The sequence below is a fragment of the Centropristis striata genome, chromosome 1 (genome assembly GCF_030273125.1).
Source record: "Centropristis striata isolate RG_2023a ecotype Rhode Island chromosome 1, C.striata_1.0, whole genome shotgun sequence".
Taxonomy (NCBI): domain Eukaryota; kingdom Metazoa; phylum Chordata; class Actinopteri; order Perciformes; family Serranidae; genus Centropristis; species Centropristis striata.
In genome coordinates, this window is record NC_081517.1 from 20,332,737 (window position 1) to 20,355,874 (window position 23,138).

A 23,138-nucleotide genomic window follows, 5' to 3' on the forward strand; every position below is an offset into this window, starting at 1 on the left:
CCCTAAAGCTCTGACCCTCGACTCGCCCCTGGCCGCTGGCATGTAGGTGAGGACATCAGTCTTAAGGAATAAATCGACGTTAAAAGGCCAAAGGCATCATGGTGCTAGAGTCTCACTCTTGTCATTTTCTGAAACTTGGCAGCCCTGCCTATTGGTATCTTTTGTTTTCCCTCGCCAGTGTGGTGGCCCCATCTGGGTGCACTTGTTTCATTTTGCAATACACTTATTTTAGTTATTTTAATAATTTTGTTTAATAAAATTGAGTTACTTTGAAACCACGACCTCTGGCCCGTGTGTGATTTCGGACCTGTGTTGGCCTTTGTAGGGCAATTTCCTGGGTTAGAATCCCAGGTGGCGTTGTTGGCAACTCACATTACACATATACACGCATACACAAACACACTCACACCCGCTCCCGCCACAATAAGTTTTAGACACACAATTTATTTATACAGTCTATGGTTCAGACCTTAGTTTTTTTTATGTTTACGGTCTGTGGTTAAGACCTTAGTTGTTTTATATATACTGTCTATGGTTTAAACCACAATGTGAATAAGCATGAATTTACACACCTATTTCAGTTAGTCTGTTTTTAATTCATGCTACTTTTGTTTTGGAGTGAACCCTTTATTTGAAAGCTAAACATTTAAGAAAATTGTGCAGTAAGTTTTGTAGTAGTCCTTGTAAATGGCAGTTAATTTCATCTATAATTTATGCCACTTTATACATTATGTTCTAGCTGTGAAGATAAAAAAAACCCACATTAAATAGTCTAAACCAGAACCTTCTGCTGTAGAAAAATGTATACATCATTCTCTAGTTACTTTATCTCCAACTTAATTTATTACATTAGGTTTTTGTTCTCCTTATTGAGCTTTTGGTTTTCAGTTCCCTTAAGCATGACACTTATAGATCACGCTAACATCTTATAAAAAAAGAAAAGGTGTCAAAGAGTAGCTGATTATGTAGTTGCCAATTATTGTTTAGTTTCATCATTGTTTGCTGCTGTAGTTGTTCCAGCTGTGTCCTGCAGCAAGGTGCATGGTTATACACAATCTGAAGAATGAAGATACAGCCCTAACATTATTACGTTTTCACTTTACAAGTCTATCCAGTCGAACTAGTTCATATTAATCAAATTTCATCTATGGCTAACACGTAGTCCCTACAATGATCACTTCAAAAAACTCAGTAACAACCTTCAGAATAAATTAATTGGCTGTTAAAAAAATATTTTTGAAGAGTTGTTGTAGCCCAAAGGTAAATTTAATGCGTTACATTTTATGATTTAATATAAACTGATCTTTTCTGATAACTGGAGTTGGGTACTATCATCTTAGTACCAATTTATTAATTGTAAATAACACAAAATAAAATATTAAATGTATGCATCTATGCTACAGTGCAGTAACTTTTTCTCCCCCTGAAACTGCAATAACAAAGAAAGAACACATTGGTAGTAGTAAAAATCTGATCTTTTATTTGCTCAGTCACCCTGCGTGCCGCCCATATTATTAAATTTCTCCTATAAGTTAGATATTTACATCATTCAACACCCTTCACAAAATGCATCATGATCATCTTTACAAAGAAACCTATTTACATTGTACAAAACATTGCATACATGATCGTCCACACACCAAACCCTTCTTCCCTTGTATAAACAAAGCAAAAAAAAAAAAATTTGTTGCTTCCCCCACCCTAAGTTGTATATTTCTCACTCCAATAACCCAGTGCGTTTTTCCCCCATTTTCAAACAGGCAGTTACTAAGTCACAGACAACTGGTCAGCTACTGAATAACTCATTAAGACCATCAGTAAGGCAGGCAGTACACAAGTCTGTCTGTCAGATCACGTTATTAAAGATGTGCTTTCCTTAACATGTTTAAGGTTCTGTTAAGCATCTCAGTGTCTGTAGAAGTTCATAAAACATAATTCAAGCCAATGGAACTCAACAGAAGTAAATGGCAACCAATGAAATTAAACAAAATAAGGACAAGCTAATTTTATTCATGCCATTATATATTTGGAAGCATATTCTAGGTAGGATGGTTTAAGGCATAGCACACAGGGAATGGACCTTGAGATGGTTTGAGGAAACCCACGTTCTATGATGCTTTTTGTAGGACGAGGATTGCTTACTCTTTTCATCTTTGTGATTTCCATTTGTTCTGCTCAGGCTTTTGCCACATTGTGCTGATTTCAACTGAGCTTATTCATTAACCAAATTAAGTCTGTTAGATTATTAACTTCAAGCTCTTTAGAGGTCATACTAAAATTTCAAAAAAGTCTTTCACAGACTTTGGAGTGCAAACGTTAACAAACAAATACAATGTCAGAATATGTCAATCTCTAGCCTGTTCAGTATGTGCCCACTGGAGCTCGGACAAAATGGCCTATTAAAAAGCCATACTAAAAGCAGGTGACCAAGCATCTTGATGTGTCGTTTACATACATAAAACAAGCCAGGACTTTAACGCCATGAATAGCAGCATGATATTAGTCAATCACGCGAGACAGATTTGGCTCATTTAGTGTTTATTCTTTTATATATCCAATTGCTATTTAACATCGTATTTTAACTCACTGTTACAGCCTGGAAGCCATCTTAGCCTGACTTGCAGACAAAAGCAAGCGTTATGTCAGCCAGTGTCTGTGTGAACACAAGGTTAAACACACTGGTGTTTTATTGACTCCACCAATATAAAGGACTCTTTGGTTGATTGTAAAGGTCCAATAAGAGCATGACTGTTCAATAGTCAGAGTTGACGTGATTCATTTTAAATATCAATGTAGTGGTTTAGAAAAGACCTGAGAGCCCAAAAGAACAGATAGAAAGACACAGTGTAAACAAAATCACTATGAAGGACAGAGACAGACGGAGTATAAGGACAGACGACATGTTTCCAGTTCAGTGTTTTTCCAACACATCATTTGGAGGACCAGTAGCTTCAGCCTTTCATTCCAACCAGTTCTTCTGCTGTCAGGAGTGTCTATGCGTCTGTATAATGAATGGATTATGATGTGGACAAACCGTACCAACAAACAGCGGAAGCTGTTAGTTGTCGAGGGTCTAAAAATTGGACCATTTTGACTTCATCTTGTTGGAGGTGCATTGACACTGACTGGCTCATATAAAAAACATGTGATGCGACACTGTCAACAGTATCAGCTTGATATATCTGTAAACTTATAGAGTGGATGTATTTCTTGGTGTAGATCCTCGTCCAGTCACCATGTTTCTCTCCAACCTCCCAGTGGTTTTATTTGTGCCAGTTGCTCAGTCTTCAGACAGCCACTATGTTGTTCATCTCCCATTTCTGAGTGGTTTTACTGGTGTCACAATCTGATATGAAGACTTTGTGGAGCAGGTCCGAGCGGTCTAGACATTTCCCTGTTAGGACAACATGGATAAACACCACTATTAGTGTGTGTTACAGGAATATGGAATGTGCAATATGGATCTGTGAAGGGGTACTCAACTTGAGAATATTTGAACTCATCTTATCCAGGGCAATGTAATATTGGTGCCTTATCAAATAGTGGAGCTCTGAGAGCTGTTTTAATATTGCAAAACAGCTACATCAGAAACATACCTTCGAAAGGACAAAAATCATGTGACCAATGATCTTTGAGACCGTTTTCTGCTTTGCTTCGTCACTGAACATGCAATAGTTTGAAACTACTGTGTGGTGCACTGACACACATACTGGGTTGTAACATACTTATTAGTGATTGCACAAGCTAAGTTAAACATAGGATGTTTTTTTAAAAGAAGTTTTAAAAGTTTAAACATGAATGTTTAATTGCAGCCGATTCATTCTGTTTTCTTTCCCTCACAACTCTGTGAGTTTGCAGAGGCTAGGTAGAAACATAATCAAACAAAGGTCAAAGATGTCAGTGGTAGGATCCCACTGTAAAGTCTAAAACATCAGTGGGGATTTAAATGGCAGAAATAATTTGTAAAATACCAACATCTATCATATTTACATTACCATCTCTACAGAATCTGTAGGATGCTAATTATAATGAAATAATTGGTCATTGATATTATTGCTCTGCCCAGACTATTTTATTTCAAATGCTCACTTAAGAAATGTGGAAGCCTTTTTCTTTTTTTTTAAAGATTATTTTTTGGGCATTTTTGTTGCTTTATTTATAGTGACAGAGTGAAAGGGGGTGATAGAGGGGAAGGCACGCAGCAAAGGGAGCTCAGGCCGGATTCGAACCCGGCTCCGCCGCAGCACATGGCATACATGGCAAGCGCTCTACCGGTGTGAGCCACCGGGACGCCCCTGGAAGCCTTTTTCTGATTATTCTAAAATAAAATTCTGTGATCCATATAGCCCAAAAGTCCCCATGAATTAGACTTGAAACCTTACAGCTACATAAGTGTTCTGAAGGCCTTAAACTTCCAAATTCAAAACACTATTTTGGGCTGTACAAAAGAAGCATTTTATAAATTTGGATTTAAGGCCTTTTCAGACCAAATTCGAATAATTTGTGCAAATAAATTTCACGTCAGTTTAAAAAAGTCAGGGCCCATCTACCTCTATGGCCCATCTACACCGAGTCTGAAACTTCTATATTTAGCTGTGCGTTTGTTTTTCTTTGCAGCTGTTTCAGATGCAGACAAACCAAGCCATCCAATAAAATACTGACTTTGATCACATGACCACTAGATTTTTCACCGACATCAATTTCATAATTCTGTATTACTATATGTATACATATATACATATACACACATATATACATAAACATATATGTATATACATACATATATATACACATATACATATATATATACACATTATATATATATATATATATATATATATATATATATATATATATATATATATATATATATATATAATAATGTAATAATAAATGACTGAAATGTATTATAAATGACTGAAAATGCCCACATTATATGCATTATTGTGATATGTGATAAAAATTAAGGTGCATACTTCTGTCCACTGGTGATGTTACGATTGTCAGTGATGAAAATGAATCACTATGTGAGAACTCTAGTCCATGTTAAAAATAGTGCAGATATTTACCTGTTGGTATATGAGTGAACCGATGGAGATCCTAGACAAGCAGAGGGAAAGAAAGAGAGTGGGTAACTTTTTATTCATCAGAAAACGTTCTACTTTCTGTCTAGTCTGTATTAGACTGACCAGTGTGCTCTAACCTATTTTTGTTTGCACACAATGATGAGTAGAGCAAGCACTATTTTTTAGTTTTGATTATTAGTGTGTGTGTGTGTATTTGTATTTATACTACCTACTTAGTGAGGACCAGAACAAGTTTTTAACCAACAGAGTGAGGACATTTAATTCTGTCCTCACTACTTCAAAGGAATGTTTGAAGGTGAGGAATTGGTTTTAAGGTTAAGGTTACACTGAGGTTTAGGTTAGGGTAAAGGTTGGGATTAAGCATTTAGTTATGATGGTTAAGTTCAGAGGCTCAGGATGCATTAATTCAATGAATGATCCTCACAGAGATAGGAGTACTATTATGTGTGTTGGCGTGTGTGTGTGTGTGTGTGTGTGTGTTCTTATGTGTCCTACATAGAGAGGACCGGAACACGTTTTTAACCAACAGAGTGAGGACATTTTTGCAAAGTGAGGACATTTCGGCCAGTCTTCTTTAAAGGCTTTTTTGAGATTTCAGACTTTGTTTTAAGGGTTAAGTTTACATGATAATGATAATTAACTGAAACTGTATTGTGTGGTTACAAAGCTAACTAAAATTATAGTGAAAATGTCCTTCGCTTTTGTCTTTGTCAACATTTTATAATGAAGATGGATAAGGCAATAAAAGGCAAAAGTTCCTCTTTCAATCTCCCACCCAACAAATACCCCATTACAAAAAAACTAAAACCAATAAAACTTAACTAAAACTAAAGCATTTAAAAAAAAAATACTAAACTAAAACTAGCAAACTCACTCTAAAAACGAATTAAAACTAACTAAATTGGAAAACAAAAAATCACAACCCAATTAAAACTAAAACTAATGAAAAATTCAAAACTATTATAACCCTGCAAGGGCTGTTCCAATGAGGGCCCTCACAAAGATAGAAGTACAAGAATGTGTGCATGCGTGCGTGTGTCACCTTGAAGTACTTCCACTCAGTGTGCTGGTTCTGATCACAGTGTGTGACGATGACAGCAGAATTATCACTTCCTCTAGTCAGGCATTGGTCATACTGCATCAGCTGGTTGGCTTCATTGATACGAAACAACTACACAAACACAAACTGGCTCATTTAGCATTCACTGACTTTCAAGTATTGTAAATAAATAAAAACTTTGAAATGATTGTCTGTGTGTGTGTGTGCGTCTCAATGTGTGCGTGTGTTTCAATACCTGGTTGCCCCCCATCCTGTGGCACGGCCCTATTTCCACATTGCCTCCATTGGTGTGTCCCATACTGTCAATACAGTAACTTGTCTCAAAGCCTCGAATCTATGCACACATGTATGACAGGGAGCACACACAAAGACACACACCTTAAAATGAGCTGTCTAACAACCATGAAACAGTAAAATGCTGTGTGTGTGTGTGTGTGTGTGTGTGTGTGTGTGTGTGTGTGTGTGTGTACCTACCTCCCCCCATTCTACATTTTTAGGAGGCAGAGGATAGTGCTGTGGAATGTCATATGCTATTTCCTCCATGAACCACTTGAAGCTCTTGCATCGATGTTCCTCCCTGACAAAAAGTTCAGCCAACAAACAGCAAGCAATTGATTAACAACCAGTGAACTTGTAATTTCACTTAGTCTTCATTTCAAAGCCAATTCTAAAAATAAAAAGGGAATGCTTGAATTTTGAGTTTAATTAAAATGTAACAATCTATAGTGTGTCTTAAGTTGGATTTTAGGGCTTTTTAAATGTCTGGTGGTGCCTACGGCCTACAAGGTTTTATGCTATTTGTGAACAGAAAGACGCAAGTATAGACATCATAAACACCTGCCATCTATCATTGCCACACTTTTTAAAAATGTAGCAAAAACAAACAAACTTTGGTCATAGCACTGACACCTGAAATAACAATTAAGAAGAGAATGAGGCTTCCGGTTAAGGCAGCATGGTGGAATGCAGCAGTAGACAGTAGCTCCACACCAGTCGGCTGCAAAACTAAATAATACTCGAGATATTACCACTTCAGAGGCTGTGTTTCATCACTATGAAAGGGGCAAAGGCAAGCAAAGGACAAAAAGGCGCACAAAAAGCAGGGAATATAACGCAACCGGCGTTACAATCCTTACCCGACTCAGAGGACTCCGAGACGGAAGAAAATGTCGACAAGACGATGCTAGCTGAGAAAACTCAAGCTGGTGACATACTTCAAGAATTAACGTCTGTTACCAAAGACCAGGCCGACCTCAGAAGAGACGTAAGAAAAGAGCTAACTACATTCAAACAGGATATTAGCCAAAAGCTATCCGAAACCGCCACTACTCTACAAGCCCATGGCCAGGCTATCAGCGTAGCTGAAACGTGCATATCAGATCTGGAAGCAAGCGGCCCGGTAACTAAAGACGCCCTCCTGTTGCTTCTTAATCAACACAGTAAGATGCAAGAAAAACTGGCCGACTTAGAGAATAGATCCAGGAGAAACAACATGCGGCTCTATGGGATACCAGAAAATACAGAAGGCACTTCAATGGCGGATTTTGTCAACAATCTGCTCACAACCGAACTCAGCCTGCCAGACGGAGTCAACTTAGAGATCCAGAGAGCTCACAGAGCACCAGTCACAAAACTCAACCCGAACTCACCACCCAGGTCTGTTATTGTAAACTTTCTACGATTCAAAATCAAAGAGATGGTGCTAAAGTCAGCATGGAAAAAGAAGGTGTGTGTGGGTGAAAAGCAGATCTTTTTTGACCATGATTACTCAAACGAAGTAACAGGAAATTCAGAAAAAAATAATATTTACCAAACAAAAATACTATGAAGGAGGCAGTAAACATGCTCGACTCCTTGCCTTTAAATTGCGAAAACAACAAGAAGATAATACTGTTTATTCTATAAAGGAACTGTGTGACTAAACAAACATACCATGACATACCAAAGTTGTTTTAAAACTTTTTGTGAAAAACTATCTATACACTCAACCACAGGTAGATAGCGACAGCAAAATCGATGATTTTTTGAAATCAGTGAATCTGCCAGTCCTTTCTGAAACTCAAAATAATACATTAATGTCAGCAATAACAACAGAAGAAGTGAAGAATGCCATAACAAGACTGAAAACAAATAAATCCCCAGGTCCTGATGGATATACAGCACAATGGTACAAACTCTAAGAGAGGTATTGACTCCTATTTTAGTGAAAACATTTAATTGGGTTTTACAGACAAAAGAGACTCCAATTTCCTGGAAGGAAGTGATAATATCGGTTATTCCAAAACCAGGAAAGGATAAATCATAATGCACTAATTACAGGCCAATTAGTGTACTAAACTTAGACTACAAGTTATTCGCTTCTATCCTTGCTAAAAGAATTGACAAGATTCTGCCACAGATCATACATTTAGATCAAACAGGATTAATTCAAAACAGAAAAACCAAAGACAGTATAAGACGTACACTACAGATTATCAGACATATCACCCAAAACAACCTCCAGGCTATGATAGTAAGCTTAGATGCAGAAAAAGCCTTTGATTCTGTAAAATGGACCTTCCTATTCAAAGTAATGGAAAAATTTGGCTTTAATGAGACAATAATACAAACAATAAAATCACTATGCAAAAACTCATCAGCACGGCTTAAGATTAATGGAGAACTCTCAGAATCATTTATACTTGAACGATCAACGAGACAAGGTTGCCCACTAAGGCCTCTTCTCTTTGCTATTTTCATTGAGCCTTTAGCTCAAGGAATAAGACAAAATGAAGCAATTGAGGGGATAAAAATGGTAGATGATCAGAAATTGGTGCTATTTGCTGACGACGTTTTAATATATGTATGTAATCCAACACGATCCTTGCCAGCATTAATGACATGTTTAAGTGAATATGGCTCTTTCTCAGGTTATAAATTAAATGTTCAAAAAACACAGATTCTTAGTTTTGACTACAACCCTCCTATTGATCTCCGTCAGAAATACCAGCTAAACTGGGATGAAAAATCCAGGAATTCATATCCCTAAAGATCTGTCAAGAATAGCAGAAATCAATTATAAACCAGTTATTAAGGAAATTAAGGAAGATATTCATAGATGGAGCCTGATACCATATCTAAGCCTCAGCTCACGTATCGAATCCATCAAGATGAACATCCTGCCAAGGGTTTTATACCTTTTTCAGTCATTACCCTTAGAAACACCAGAAAAACAATTTCAAGACTGGGCAGATTAATTTCTAGATACATATGGGCTGGGAAAAAAACCTAGGATACGATATAAAATACTCCAGCTATCAAAAGAAAAAGGAGGACTAGCTCTTCCTATTCTAAAAGACTATTACAAGGCAGCCCAACTTAGGCCTTTAATAGGCTGGTGTACTCCAAGTTACAAGGCCAGATGGAAAAATATTGAACAAACAATGGGAAAAGGACTTCCAGTCACAGAATACCTTACTGATCAAGATAATCCATGGATCACTAACTTATTAAAGCTTTTGACTGATGTATTAAAACAGTTCAATTTAAAAAAGACATTCGATATCTTGAAATTGTTTGCTTATGACCCACAATTTACACGAAAGTCAACACGACCATAGATTCAAGGAATGGACCTCCTTAGGGCTTACAACATAATATTCACTAATAAGTAAAGGTTCGGTTAGAAGTTTACAAGATCTCAAGGATAAATTTGGTCTACAGAGCCAGGACCTCTTCAGATATCTACAAATAAGAGACTATATCGGGAAAAAAATTATAAAAAATTATGAACCTGAAAATAACATTCTACAGGTATTTGTAAAAGCTCATAAAGATGAACCTTTTAAGAAGATAATTTAAAAATTATACACAAGTCTTCAATCTCTTAACAAAGAAAATGTATCCAACATAAAATCAAGATGGGAAACTGAAGGCAACATCATAATCTCACAGGAGAACTGGAAGGAAATTTTCAAACAACAATGGAAAACAACAAATTCTCCACTTTGGAGAGAATATTCATGGAAAATCTAATTTGCTATTTTTGCACTCCATATCAAAAGAGGTCATATTCCAATCAGACAGAATGTTGGAGATGTTGTGGAAGCAAAGAGGCAAATCACTATCATATATTCTGGTGTTGCCCTGTTGTGACCCCATTTTGGTTGAGCGTACATCGAATTCTAGACTGTTTTCCACAAAAATAACTTTTTGTTTCAATTTGTTATATTTAGTGGATCTAGAGGAACTGGAGTGGAGGAATAAAGATAAATATTTACTGAAAATATTACTGGTGGTCTGTAAGAAATCAACGATCAGGACGTTCAGACGATCAGAATACTTTCATTCCTTTGTACCTTTCCCTTTTTTTTAATTTATTCATTTATTTTGGGTGTTTTCCAATCCCCTTTTGTACGCTTTGATATTTTCTGTAATTGTCTATAGGTCTTCATGTTGATCGTTTGTTTGTTCATTTCAAAAACCAATAAAAAGTAAATGACAAAAAAAAATTCAGCAGTCACAATATGTTGGCTCACCAGCTTACAGGTGTATCTCAATAAATTAGAATATCATAGAAAGTTTATTTATGTCAGTAATTCAACTAAAGAAATGGAAATAACACATTATATAGATCCATTACACACAGAATGAAACAGTTGATTTCTTAATTTTATAATGGTTATGGCTTACATTTAATGAAGAACTAAAATTCAGTGTCTCAAAAAACATTTTAATATTACAATTTAAAAAAGAATGTTTAATATGGAAATGTTGGCCTCTGAAAAGTGTCCATCTATATGTTCTCAATACTTTGTTGGGGCTGTTTGACTTGAACTACTGGAAATGGACTTTTTATCATATTCTAAAGTATTGAGATGCACCTGTATACGATATATATACATATATATATGATGTATATCACAATAAAAACAATAATAAAGCTGAATTGCTCGTTTACTATTACTTAACAATGCACACCATTTATGTAGAGATATTTGATGTTATATTAATCATTTGTTCTCTCTTTGCAGAGCTAAAACCACACATAAAAAAAGGAAAATAAAGTAAAGTGGCTCTGCTTTGGAACTTGGAACTTTGAACTGTTGTCTGCTCCATGCTTATCCAACACACACAGTGTATATTTTTCACCATCAGATTTAGAATCTGACAAGAACATAACCACATAGTAAAGCCTATTTTTGCTTGTGTGAATTTAATACTTTTTCTGTATTTCCTTTAGAACTTTAGTGCAAAATGAACATAACAGTTTCAGGAGAAATAGAAATAGGGGGAAAAAAAATACAATTAAGACGACACTTTGATTCAACTACACGGGGGGAAGGTTGTCAGTCTGAGTCCAGTTCGTTTAAATGCATTGTGATATAAAAACAAAATTGCAATTCCAAATAACATTCCCTAAAATATTTATATATAATATTTAGTATGTTATGCTATTTAGTATGGTATGTTAGTATATGCTTGTTATTATCAATTTAGATGTTGTTGTTACATGGTATCCAAATATGATTGCATCACAATATGATTCCATTAAAGGACAATAAACGATCATACAATAATGGACCAGTCCTATGTTTTAGGTTGACTATATACAGTATGCGTCTGCCTTTTGTTTTAATCCATTTTGACTCTGAGGATGACACAGTGAATTTAAAGCCGTAAATCCATTAGTATGATCTAGTCCCGTTTTGTCCCTGGGAAGTTTGCCTGTAATCCGCTGTGGGTGGACTTTTTAGACAGTATGATCTCTTGATTGTGAACCTTTTTCTGGGACAGCCAAACATCAGAGAGTATACAGGGGCTTTAAGATGGGTAACTAGTAGAAATATGAGAAATTCAACTGTGGAGAAATGTGATTAAGTAAGACAAAAAAATGGGCAATACATCAAATATGCATATTTTGTTGAAAGTATGTCATACCTGAAGCGTTTAAGCTCACTGATGTCTCCGTAGGCAAGAGTGAGAGTTTCAGGACGACTGGCGTAGAAGTAGTCCTTATATTCATCCCACCATACCTCCACCACACGAACATAGTTCTGTATACACACACATACACAACAGGGATTCATAAAGGTATAATATGCAGTCAGCAAACGAGCAGTCCTAAATATGTTTTTTTTCATTTTTTCTATAATCCGTCCAGATTGTTCCTGCATCAAATGCTTTATCAGTGTTGCAGAACTGTAGAAGAAACTTCAATCCATGCGTTTGGTCAAACTCATTCAGGAAAAACACTGCTGCAAAAGTGACAAATACATCACAAACCAATATGACATATCGTTGGTTGACTGATTTCACATTTAATGATTGACATGAGACATAATTATCAGTGCTTTTCATTAGGACATGGAGTAACCAACCAGTGGGGAAACACATTTTAATGCCACTGATCCATCACATACACTGATCTTAATCATTGTAGATTTAATTGAATTTGCCTACCTGTTTGATAACATGTAGGGAATTACTGTTGACAATATGGCTTTTTGTGTGTCCTACACATTACACTGTTCACACTTGCGACACGCACTGTTCACACTTGCGACACGCACTGTTCACACTTGCGACACACATTTTACAACTATACATGCTGTACACATTCTATACACAAACTATATACCATGCACACTTTTCATTCTGTACCCACATTCTATACAACAACTACATGCTACATGCAACACAACACACGTACTATACACACTGCACACACACATACTATACATATTGGGCACACATATTACACATACAATAGATACTGTACACACATTCTATACATACAACACATATTGGGCACACATACACTAGATACTGCACACAAAATAAACATACTGTACACACTACAAGTACTATACAAACTGCACACATTCTATTCATACTGTACACACATTGTTCACATAGTATACTGTGCACATACAAAATTATTATTCAAATTTCCAATGACATTCTTATTAATTAGACATATTTTCCACCTTTCCAACTATTCCTTCTACTTCACCTTCATACACATTTACGGACAACCCAGGACATCCCCTAATGTTCTGAGTCATCACCAGGCTGCAGTGCCAGGCAGTTTGAACAGTCTATAACTAATAACAGACTGTAAGGGGCACAGTGTTCAATTTATATTCCTTCCTTGGCTCCAACTCTGACTGCCTAAACTAGAGCGAGTGAGTTTATAGGGTATGGGGAGCTTCTTATATAGCAGTGGTGCACCTCACAGTTATTTAATGCATGAAGTTGTATGTGGTAGATGTCAAACTATTTTTTCTCGTTCCCATCAAAGCAGGTCCTGAAAAAGGCACACTCTAGTTTTTTTTTGTTTTTTTTAAAAGCTTTGTGTTTTTCCCAGAAATTTCAACCAACCACTGCCAATAAGACAAAGGCAGGGAACCCAGAGGTCAAAACAAGTGGGGCATGTATTAGGTAGAATGCAATATGAAAACAGGTAATCAAGGGTTGCATCCATTTCGTGGCTAAGCCCGTCTACCTTCAGAGTGGGTGATGATCCGACATGTGCAGGTGGAGGGTTGCCTTGCCATCCTTGAAGTCTGTAGATGTGGCCGACACGGGAACAGGGTACAAAAAGCAGCTGGCCACCACACTGCCAGATCTACAAACAAACAGAAATAAAACATGACTATTGCTCTCAACCCGTTTAAAAATTGTGTATGTGGCCATTCAGCTTCATGGTGTATAAATGGACTACCTTGTATGATATTTCAAAATTCTCGCCCCCCCATATCTGCAGTCCTGGGTCATACAGACCCAGCTCAAAGAAGAAGTCTCTCTCTATAGCAAAGAGACCACCTGCCATTGCTGGAGACCTACAGGTGCACAAACAAAACAAATCCACATCCAGAAAAGATATATAGACACATACTCAAACAGGTGCATCACTTTGTAGCTCAACATTATTAATCACACAAGGTGAAAATTAAATAATCACATCATCCATTCTTTTAACATTTGTCTGAAAACAGTTAAGGGTCTGTTTGGATATTGGCATCTAAATTCAGGGCTTTCCACAAGAATATGGAGCAGGCAGGCAGTTAGGGGGGTTGGGGCCATGCTCATCTAGAAAAAGGATTTGGCTGTTAAAGTCCAAATGTGGTGACCTCTGGCACATTTTATTGCCACTGATCTTAGTTATTGCACATTTTAATGTATACTTTATCAGTTTGCCTACCTGACTGATCAGAACATTTGTTATTAAGAATCATTCAATCTTTTTGTATTTATTTATTGAGATCTTCACTGTAAGGGGGGTATTAAGACATGCAATGTAAATGAAGATTATTAATTAATTAATTAGTATGCTCATTAAGAGTCTGTGTGGTCTGAAGATCAATGCTTTCAGCAGACAGCTATCTGTGCAATCATCAAATTAGTGCCTGGAAATTTCCTCTTCAAACCCTCTTGTCCAGTCTTATTTAGAATTCCTTGAGTAGGAACAGATTATAGACATTTAATAGCACACTCACATTAAAGTGCAGACATGTTTGTGCTAAAATATTAGTTAGAGTTTTCTCCGATTTTACAATTGTATAATGTTATATTACAATACATTTTTGTGCTGTTTCAAATTAAATTAACATTACACGTACAGTTTTGAGAACCATGCCATCCAATAATTAGTGATTGATCACAGTATTTATAAGACCAAAAAAGTTTTTCCCTTTGTTGGATGGTACAGCTGAAGATAGAAAGGGAAAGGGAGCAGAGAGTGGACAATATGCAGCATGTGTGCCGCAGATGTGTGGTAACATCATTAATAGTATTTTACAGCATAAATTCAACCCTGCTTTTGTTTATATTGCATGTAAAGTATTGATGAATGCTACAAAAGTTCTTGCATTGGTCCTATGCACAATTTAAGATAATTATTAGTTTATGCATGAGGCCCACTCCATTGTTTTGGAGTGTACACTCATAGCAAATCAGATATTGTTAAACGAAACTATTTTATATGAATCAAACATTTATATCATAAAGTAGCCATTCCGTTTGGCCAGCACCCGGCGCTTATGGAAAGCTCTGTAATTTGCCTTTACTTTAAGCAGTCAGACAGTAACAGTATAGAAAGGAACATGTTTGCCCATTTTGAAGCATCTCTGTGACACTGACAGATAAGCAGGGGTGTGTGTGCATTTCAATGCACTTCCTCTGCAGTGACACAGAGATGGCTCAAAATCAGCTTTTTAACAACAATGACAACACAGTGAAGGTAAGATAAAACTGACAGAGTAACAAAGTCCAAGCACAAAAAGAAATTAGTGGAAGCAGTGGAGGAAAAAGTGGAGAAAAAAGTGACAAACTGACAAGACACAATGAATGAAAAAGTGACTGGGGGAAGGTGGGGTGATGGTGCCCCAGTCCGAACCCATTCCACCAGAAGTTCCCCTGCAGACCACACAAAATGTCCCAAAACAAATCCATCAGCTTTTAGATTCTGAGCCAAACATTTCTTACTGAAGGCAATGCTTTTATGTAGTCATAGTCCTTTAAAATCCCTGTAGGTAGGCTAAAAAGAAAAGGTAGATTTACAGATTCCCAAAATAAGCAAATGTTTTACTTAGTTACAGCAAAATATCAGAAAGTCAACTAAGAAGAGAAGACGTAGATCAAGAGTAAATCCCACTAAATTTAACAAAGGGGTCCACTTGACGTGGTGAAACACCAAATAGCTCCCAATAGTAGAAATATTGATACACACAGGTGGTCAGTGGACAGGACAATAGTAAGCTACTCCTCATCAGAGGAGTTAGATAATATTGGTTTAGTTGGTTAGTTGGTCTTAATATTCTGTTTTCAGGTAGTTCTACTGACATGAGTTGGTTTTCTGTATTTTCACAACTTTCTAGTTTAAGTTTAGCATTTCTTCACAAGTTAGTTGAGGTACTGATAGTCTTAATGTCAGACATATAATGTGCATCTATCCAGGTTAGATGGAATATGTTTTTCTTCTGTATTGACACAGACCAGATTAGTCAGGAGGCATTGGTTTTCTGTACCTATATGGCTCAGTCTGAGTTTTTCTGAGTTTTTTTTCTTCATCTCCCAGAGGAACTCTCTTCCAGAGCATGCTCCAATCCCAGGCTCCTCTAGCAAAGCCGTCCTTGTCTCCTCCCCCCTGGGGCTCGATGGTGAACCTCTGGCCATGGATGGAGTCGATCAGAGGCACCGTACTTACGGTTCTGACAGAGTGGGGGTGGGGGCATGCGCACAAGATACATGGGGGAAAAGGTGTAGGGGTGGTGTACATAAAGGAAAGAAAAAAAGGCAAACACAGACAGCAGTGCAAGGAAAAACACGAAGACATTGGGTGGCACGACAGAGACCGAGGCGGAGCAAGACACAGTAGAGGATAGGACGGGTGGGATGAAGGGATGGGAGATGGAGAGACAAACAGAACAGGGATGAGTGTTGGCATGCTGGCTGCATTGTGTGTACCGGTAAGGCTGGGTGGTATGTTTTCTCTTGTCCTTCTCTCTCTGGCTAAGTGGTACTCTCTTCCAGAGCAGGCTCCAATCCCATGCTCCTCTAGCCAGGCCGTCCTCATCTCCACCCTGCTGGGGCTCCATACTGTACTCATTACCATCTATATAGTCTATCAGTGGTACTGTACATACCGTCCTATATGCACACACGCACAAAGACACACACACATACACAAACTTTTTTTTTGCAACTGTGATGATTAATTGAACAGTAGACACAGTGGTGAGTTTTACAGCTGAGACGTATGTCTTATGTCATAACAAAATCTAACAGCACAGTGTTGTTGTTATGCTTTGCAAAGTCAGCACTCCAGGAAAATGTCCATCAAATTAGGTGCAAAGCATATCACAGTCATATTACTTTAATGAGCAAGAGACATACAGTGTAAACTACAGACAACCTGAATCATTTGTATTAGCAAATACAGGATTCCATGCTGTTTTATTGATGGATATTAAAAAAAATATTAAAAATTGTTCACTGTGGTACCTGAGAGCATAAGCAGATTCACTGCAGTTATAAGAATGCACACGACCTCAGAAACATCTGCAACTGGATCAAGATAACACTAGTGTCTGTCAGCAGTTAGCAGCTTTAGCTTACAACCTGTGTTGTAAGCTTACAGTGTTTAAGAGACAATTGCAACTGTTAAGTCCCGGGAGTGTTAAACTCCACACCTGCTCTCTTGTCAACAAGCTGGACGGTATGAGATCATGGGTTACCAACCATAGTAACTAACATTATTTAAACACATGTGGTATTGAGAAAGTGTCAAACTCTCACTGCTCTTGACAACCTTAATGAACAAAAGGGAAAAATGATTTTCATCAGCCCTGTCTTTCAGATCTGTTGTGCAATGAAATGGTTTCTTCCATGGACCATGCTACAGGTTTCTCATCTGCTTGCACATCATCGTTTACCTCATAAGGACAGTGCTTTTACTTCACTTATTTCATTTCAAAGATAATCATTAGGACCCAAGCACCAAGTGGTGCAAAAACCACCACTACCTATATTGTTCCACTACCTGGGAATCCCCACTGGGACAGGCATGTATACGTCCTATCGTGCTATCCACACTGAATCCATCTTCAGTCAAGTGAGTGTTAAGTTAAAGTGTTAAGTGAAGCGCAATCTGGTAAAACAGCTATTAAACATCACACAATTGGGGATGACGTGATCATGGCCGACTGAAGACGTGTTTTCGTTGAGCTCCTGCTCCCACATTGATTTTATTTAAATTTATCTGCAAGTTAATGCTCCTTTCTTGACTCATCACACCAGCACAGTGCTGAAAGATCTACCGATAAGAAGAAAAGTGACGTTTTGATAGTTTGCAATGTCGAAACAAACGAAGATTCAGCCACGGAAACAGCCTAATGCTGCAGCTGCTAATGCTAATGTTAGCCAAGCAACAAACTCTCCACAGCAAATAGACACGGCTTCACCAACTAACATCATGGAAACCGAAGCGCTGATTCACAAGGTAACTCAAAATTTCAGCGACGTTATGGAGACGAAACTTTCAAAGTTTTCCGAGACTCTGGAAAAAATTTCTACAACTTTAGAGAGCCAGTCCAAACGCATTACTGCCACGGAGCAGCGAGTTTCGGACGTTGAGGACATAGTGGCTGATCTGGAGACCAGGCTCGGTGAAGCAGAAAAGAAAATGAAGCAAATGGCTCATGGCATGGATGATATGGAGAACCGAAGCAGACGGGACAACATCCGTGTCCTGAATCTCGAAGAGGGCACGGAGGGAAATCGCCCTATACAGTTTTTTGAGTCCTGGCTGCCTACTATACTTGGACTTGGACCGGCGAACCCCGAGACGAAAAGCCGCATTAAAATTGACCGGGCGCACCGCAGCCTGGGACCGCGAGGAGCACGTCCCCGACCGGTTGTTATTAAGCTCCACAACTCCAGAGACAAATTACGCATAATGGCAGCAGTGCGGGGGAAAACTAACCTGGAACATGAAGGACAGCGGATCTCCATCCTTCAGGATCTGTCTCCTGCGGTCCGAGAGAAGCGTCGCGCCTTCAACGGAGTGTGTCAAGCCTTAATAGACAAGAGGATCCGCTTCACCATGCGCTACCCGGCTACACTCACCATAAACCACAACGGCACGGAGCACAGGTTCGAAACGCGGAGAGATGCAGAGAACTTTCTTGAAAAACTGAAATAGAAGACCACTCAGAACTGTGACGTGTCTACTGTATGATTACATTACTACACGCCATCTGGAATGAGTAAGTTGTGTTGCATTGATACTGAAGTTATTCTGCCTAACAGGATATCAGTGTGATAAGGAAGAAACAGCACAGTCAGCCTGTGTAAAACTATAAAAGACTTCAGAGCTGATTTAGCTCAGTTAAGTGTATTTCTCACTTTGCTGCGTTTACAGCCTTATCTGATGTATTAGTTTGGGGTGATAGCAGAGAAGGGATAATGTTAAATTCATAACATTACCAGAATATCGACATGCTTATTAAGTTGTATGTTGTGGGAGCGGGGGTGAGATACGGAAGTTGTTTTGAGTTTTCTCCAGAAGCGATTAGCAGCACGTACTCCTGTAACACTACCATTGAGTAGCTCTTTTTTTTTCTTTTTTTTTTTTTTTTCTCTTTTTTCCTTGAATTCTCATGCTCCCATACTATTTTCATATTTGTTTCTTTTTGTGTATGTGTTTGGGGGTGGTTCTTGTTTTCCCCCCATGTGTAGGAGTTGTTTATATCAGCACAGCTTATTTGCCAAACAATAGTGAATTGCTTGTTTCATGTCATGGGCTATACTTGTTTGAATCACACCATTTTCCTTTACCATCTAACAAGTTATTTACACCATGAGTAACATAAAAATCGTTACACTTAATGTTAAAGGTATCAACCATGTGGTGAAGAGACGTAAAATACTCTCTGTGCTCAAAAAAGATAAGGTACATGTGGCACTATTACAAGAGACCCACCTTACTGATCTTGAACACTTAAAATTAAAACGTGATTGGGTTGGTCAAATATATTATTCTTCATTTAACTCTAAGAGTAGGGGGGTAGCAATACTTATAAATAAACATATTGCATTTACGCTAGATAAAGTTATATGTGATACGGAGGGAAGGTTTGTGGTTATTACTGGGTGTCTATATGGCGAACGAATTCTTATAGGAAGCATCTACGCCCCCAACACTTTTGATAGCTCATTTTACTCTAAACTACTGGCTAACATCTCTTCCATTTGTCCATCACTGGTAATAATTGGAGGGGATTTTAATTGTGTTTTGGCCCCAGGAATGGATCATAGCCCACCCAATGTCCTTCCTCTCTCCAAGATGGCTAGAGCCACAAGGGAGCTCTGTTCTGATCTCGGCCTGTTTGATGCATGGAGAATTATCAATCCACAAGAGAAAGATTTTACTTTTTTCTCCCGCCCTCATCATTCCTTCTCAAGAATTGATTATATTTTTATTTCGAGATTAGCTCTGGACAGGACCAACACTTGCTCTATTAACACATGTACCCTTTCAGATCATTCATCAGTCACTATTGAACTTCTGCCACCTTATTATGACCCCACATCCAGACACTGGCGTCTAAACCCATCTCTCCTTAGCAATCCTACATTTTTAACATATCTAGAATCACAATGGGAACTTTTTATTTCTACAAATGATACACCTGATGTCTCTGCTTCAACCCTGTGGGAAACAGGTAAAGCATTCCTGAGGGGTGCCATAATATCGTACACAGCTGCAAAGAAAAAAAGTTCATTAGCAAGACAGGTAGAACTCGAACAGCAAATTACAGCACTAGATAGAGAGTTTAAGGCTACCTCCTCAATATCTATCTTTAAAAGATTAGAAGCAGCACGATCTGCCCTGGATCAACTGCTAACCCAAAAAGCAGAATCAGCAATATTCTTTGCCAAACATAGACTATTCGAATCTGGTAACAAACCTGGTAGGCTTCTTGCCCGTTTGGCCAGAGGCCGTACAGGGATTTATGCAATACCATCACTTAGGGACAGAACTGGCACAGAACATTTTGAAACCAAAACTATATGTAAAATAATGAAGGATTTTTATCAGGAACTATACTCGTCAGAGTGCCAAAATACCTCAGAGCAAAGGAAACATTTTCTTGATAGAATAAACCTTCCCACATTATCTGAAGAATGCAAAAATGATCTTTGTAGGTCGATCACAGCACAGGAAGTTCTGGAGACCATTAAATCTTTACAAAGTGGGAAAGCTCCCGGCCCTGATGGGTTCGGCCCCGAATTTTACAAGAAGATGGTAAAGCTGGTGGTGGGCCCTCTGACCAATATGTTTACTGAATCTATTGAAAGGGGCGCGCTTCCACCAACTTTTAATCTGGCCCACATTTCTTTGATTTTAAAGAAAGATAAGCCCTCTGATCAGTGTGCATCTTACAGGCCGATAAGCTTACTCGGGGTTGATTGCAAGATTCTATCAAAACTCTTGGCTAGAAGATTGGAGGAGGTGCTACCTGTCTTAATTAAGCCAGACCAGACGGGCTTTATTAAAAATAGATATTCGTACTCTAATGTTCGCAGGCTCCTGAACATAATACAATTTTCACATAGTACAAAGAAAAAGGTCCTCGCCATCTCATTAGACGCTGAAAAAGCGTTTGATCGCGTAGAGTGGGAGTATCTTTTTGATGTTCTTCACAGGTTTGGATTAGGTTCAAGTTTTATTGAATGGACTAAACTTCTATACAGATCTCCTACTGCCAGAGTTCTTGTAAATGGCTCCAAGTCTGATGTTTTTCCTCTGAGTAGAGGTACACGACAAGGCTGCCCCCTCTCTCCACTATTATTTGCACTGGCACTGGAGCCTCTGGCAGAAACCATTAGGAGCCACCATGAGATATCTGGTGTCGCTTTGGGAGGCAACGAATATAGAATTTCGCTTTATGCAGATGACATCTTGCTGTTTATCACTAACCCAGAGAGTTCAATTCCTATTTTGTTATCAATCATTTGTCAGTTCGGTCAGATTTCAGGGTACAAAATTAATTACAGCAAGTCAGAGGCCTTGCCACTTGGTGACCTTGGTGGCCAGGCATCCCTGGTTAATTTCCCTTTCAGATGGTCACCTTCAGGTTTCACTTACCTGGGCATCAGAGTATCAGCAAATATTAAAGAACTGTATAAACAAAACTTTACACCAACCCTGGCAGCAGTCAAAAGTGATCTTAACAGGTGGTTTGACCTCCCTCTGTCATGGATGGGTAGAATTAGTCTAATAAAGATGAATGTGCTCCCTAGAATATTATACCCATTGCAAATGTTGCCACTTAAGATTACTAAGAAAACTAATCTAGATATTGAAAGATTTCTCTCAAATTTTATATGGCACGGAAAGAAACCTAGATTAAAAATGAAGACTCTACAATTACCAATAGATGAGGGGGGTCAGGCCCTTCCCAATTTTCTTTTTTATAATTATGCTTGTCATGCTCGGATAATATCAGGCTGGCTCAATTATTTTCTTCTTCAGGAGACAAATGTGGATGCCTGGTGCTGTGCCCCTTTCTCCCCTCTCTGCTTTCTTCTAACTGAAATGAGTAAACTTCCTGCTGAGGTTAAAGATAATGTCATCATGCTTAACACATTAAAGATCTGGCATGATGTTGCTAAACATTCTGGCAGGGGAGGCTTCTCATCAGCTTTACAACCTTTAACTCAAAACAAAGCCTTTCCTCCTGGTACAGGGAAAAGTATTTTCGGTGTCTGGCACTCAAGGGGCTTGAGACTAGTAGCTGATTTATTTGAAAAAGATAATTTTATGTCATTCACGCAGCTTCAGACAAAATACAGTATACCACATAATCACTTTTTTGGTTTTCTCCAGGTGAGACACTTTGTACAAACTAATTTTACACTCCCAACAGACCAACCATTAGTCAGCCCAGTTGAAAGTTTCCTCCTTAATTTTAATCTAACTGCCATGAACGGTAAAAGATTCATCTCCCTGTTCTATGCAAAACTATACTCTGTGAATCCTGTCACTACCAGCAGGTATATGGAGTCATGGGGTAGGGACTTGGAGGCTGACCTCGATGCCAACGCATGGTCAGATGCCTTTGAATCTATAAAGAAAACTTTTACTTGTAATAGACTCAGAGAAAGCCAGTACAGAATTCTACACAGGCTACAATGCACCCCTCACCTTCTAAACAAAATAAATCCCCAGATCTCCCCTTTGTGTGGGAAGTGTAAAAAAGAGGTAGGGACATACTACCACTGCATTTGGCAATGTCCCTTGATAGCCAGATATTGGAAAAATATTGCTAAGGAACTCAGCTCAATCTTTCACAAAACAGTAAAGCTGGAACCAATCTTATTTCTTTTGAATATACATAAGGGGCAGCTCTCTTTACCCGCTGGACAGCTTATATTAATGGGCAAGCTGCTTCTTTTGGCGAGGAGATGTGTTTTGTTTCAATGGATTAAAGACAAACCCCCTT

At 38.2% G+C, this 23,138-nt stretch overlaps 1 protein-coding gene across 2 annotated transcripts in view; it reads right to left on the reverse strand.

The window, feature by feature from the left end:
• Positions 1-2,131: 2,131 nt before the first annotated feature.
• galnt7 (UDP-N-acetyl-alpha-D-galactosamine: polypeptide N-acetylgalactosaminyltransferase 7) overlaps positions 2,132-23,138 on the reverse strand; it is a 33,118-nt gene continuing 12,111 nt past the window's right edge. Inside the window, exons 7-15 of one of the 2 annotated variants that reach the window (XM_059334243.1) lie at positions 16,158-16,340; positions 13,853-13,970; positions 13,634-13,756; positions 12,067-12,182; positions 6,622-6,724; positions 6,383-6,481; positions 6,130-6,258; positions 5,070-5,100; positions 2,132-3,394 (exon numbers count right to left, since the gene is read on the reverse strand). In XM_059334243.1, the coding sequence (XP_059190226.1) occupies positions 3,288-3,394; positions 5,070-5,100; positions 6,130-6,258; positions 6,383-6,481; positions 6,622-6,724; positions 12,067-12,182; positions 13,634-13,756; positions 13,853-13,970; positions 16,158-16,340 (1,009 nt within the window). In that variant the 3' untranslated portion in view covers positions 2,132-3,287. Of the gene's footprint in view, positions 3,395-5,069; positions 5,101-6,129; positions 6,259-6,382; positions 6,482-6,621; positions 6,725-12,066; positions 12,183-13,633; positions 13,757-13,852; positions 13,971-16,157; positions 16,341-16,596; positions 16,780-23,138 lie in introns of both variants that reach the window. The other variant, XM_059334242.1, reaches the window with a different exon arrangement.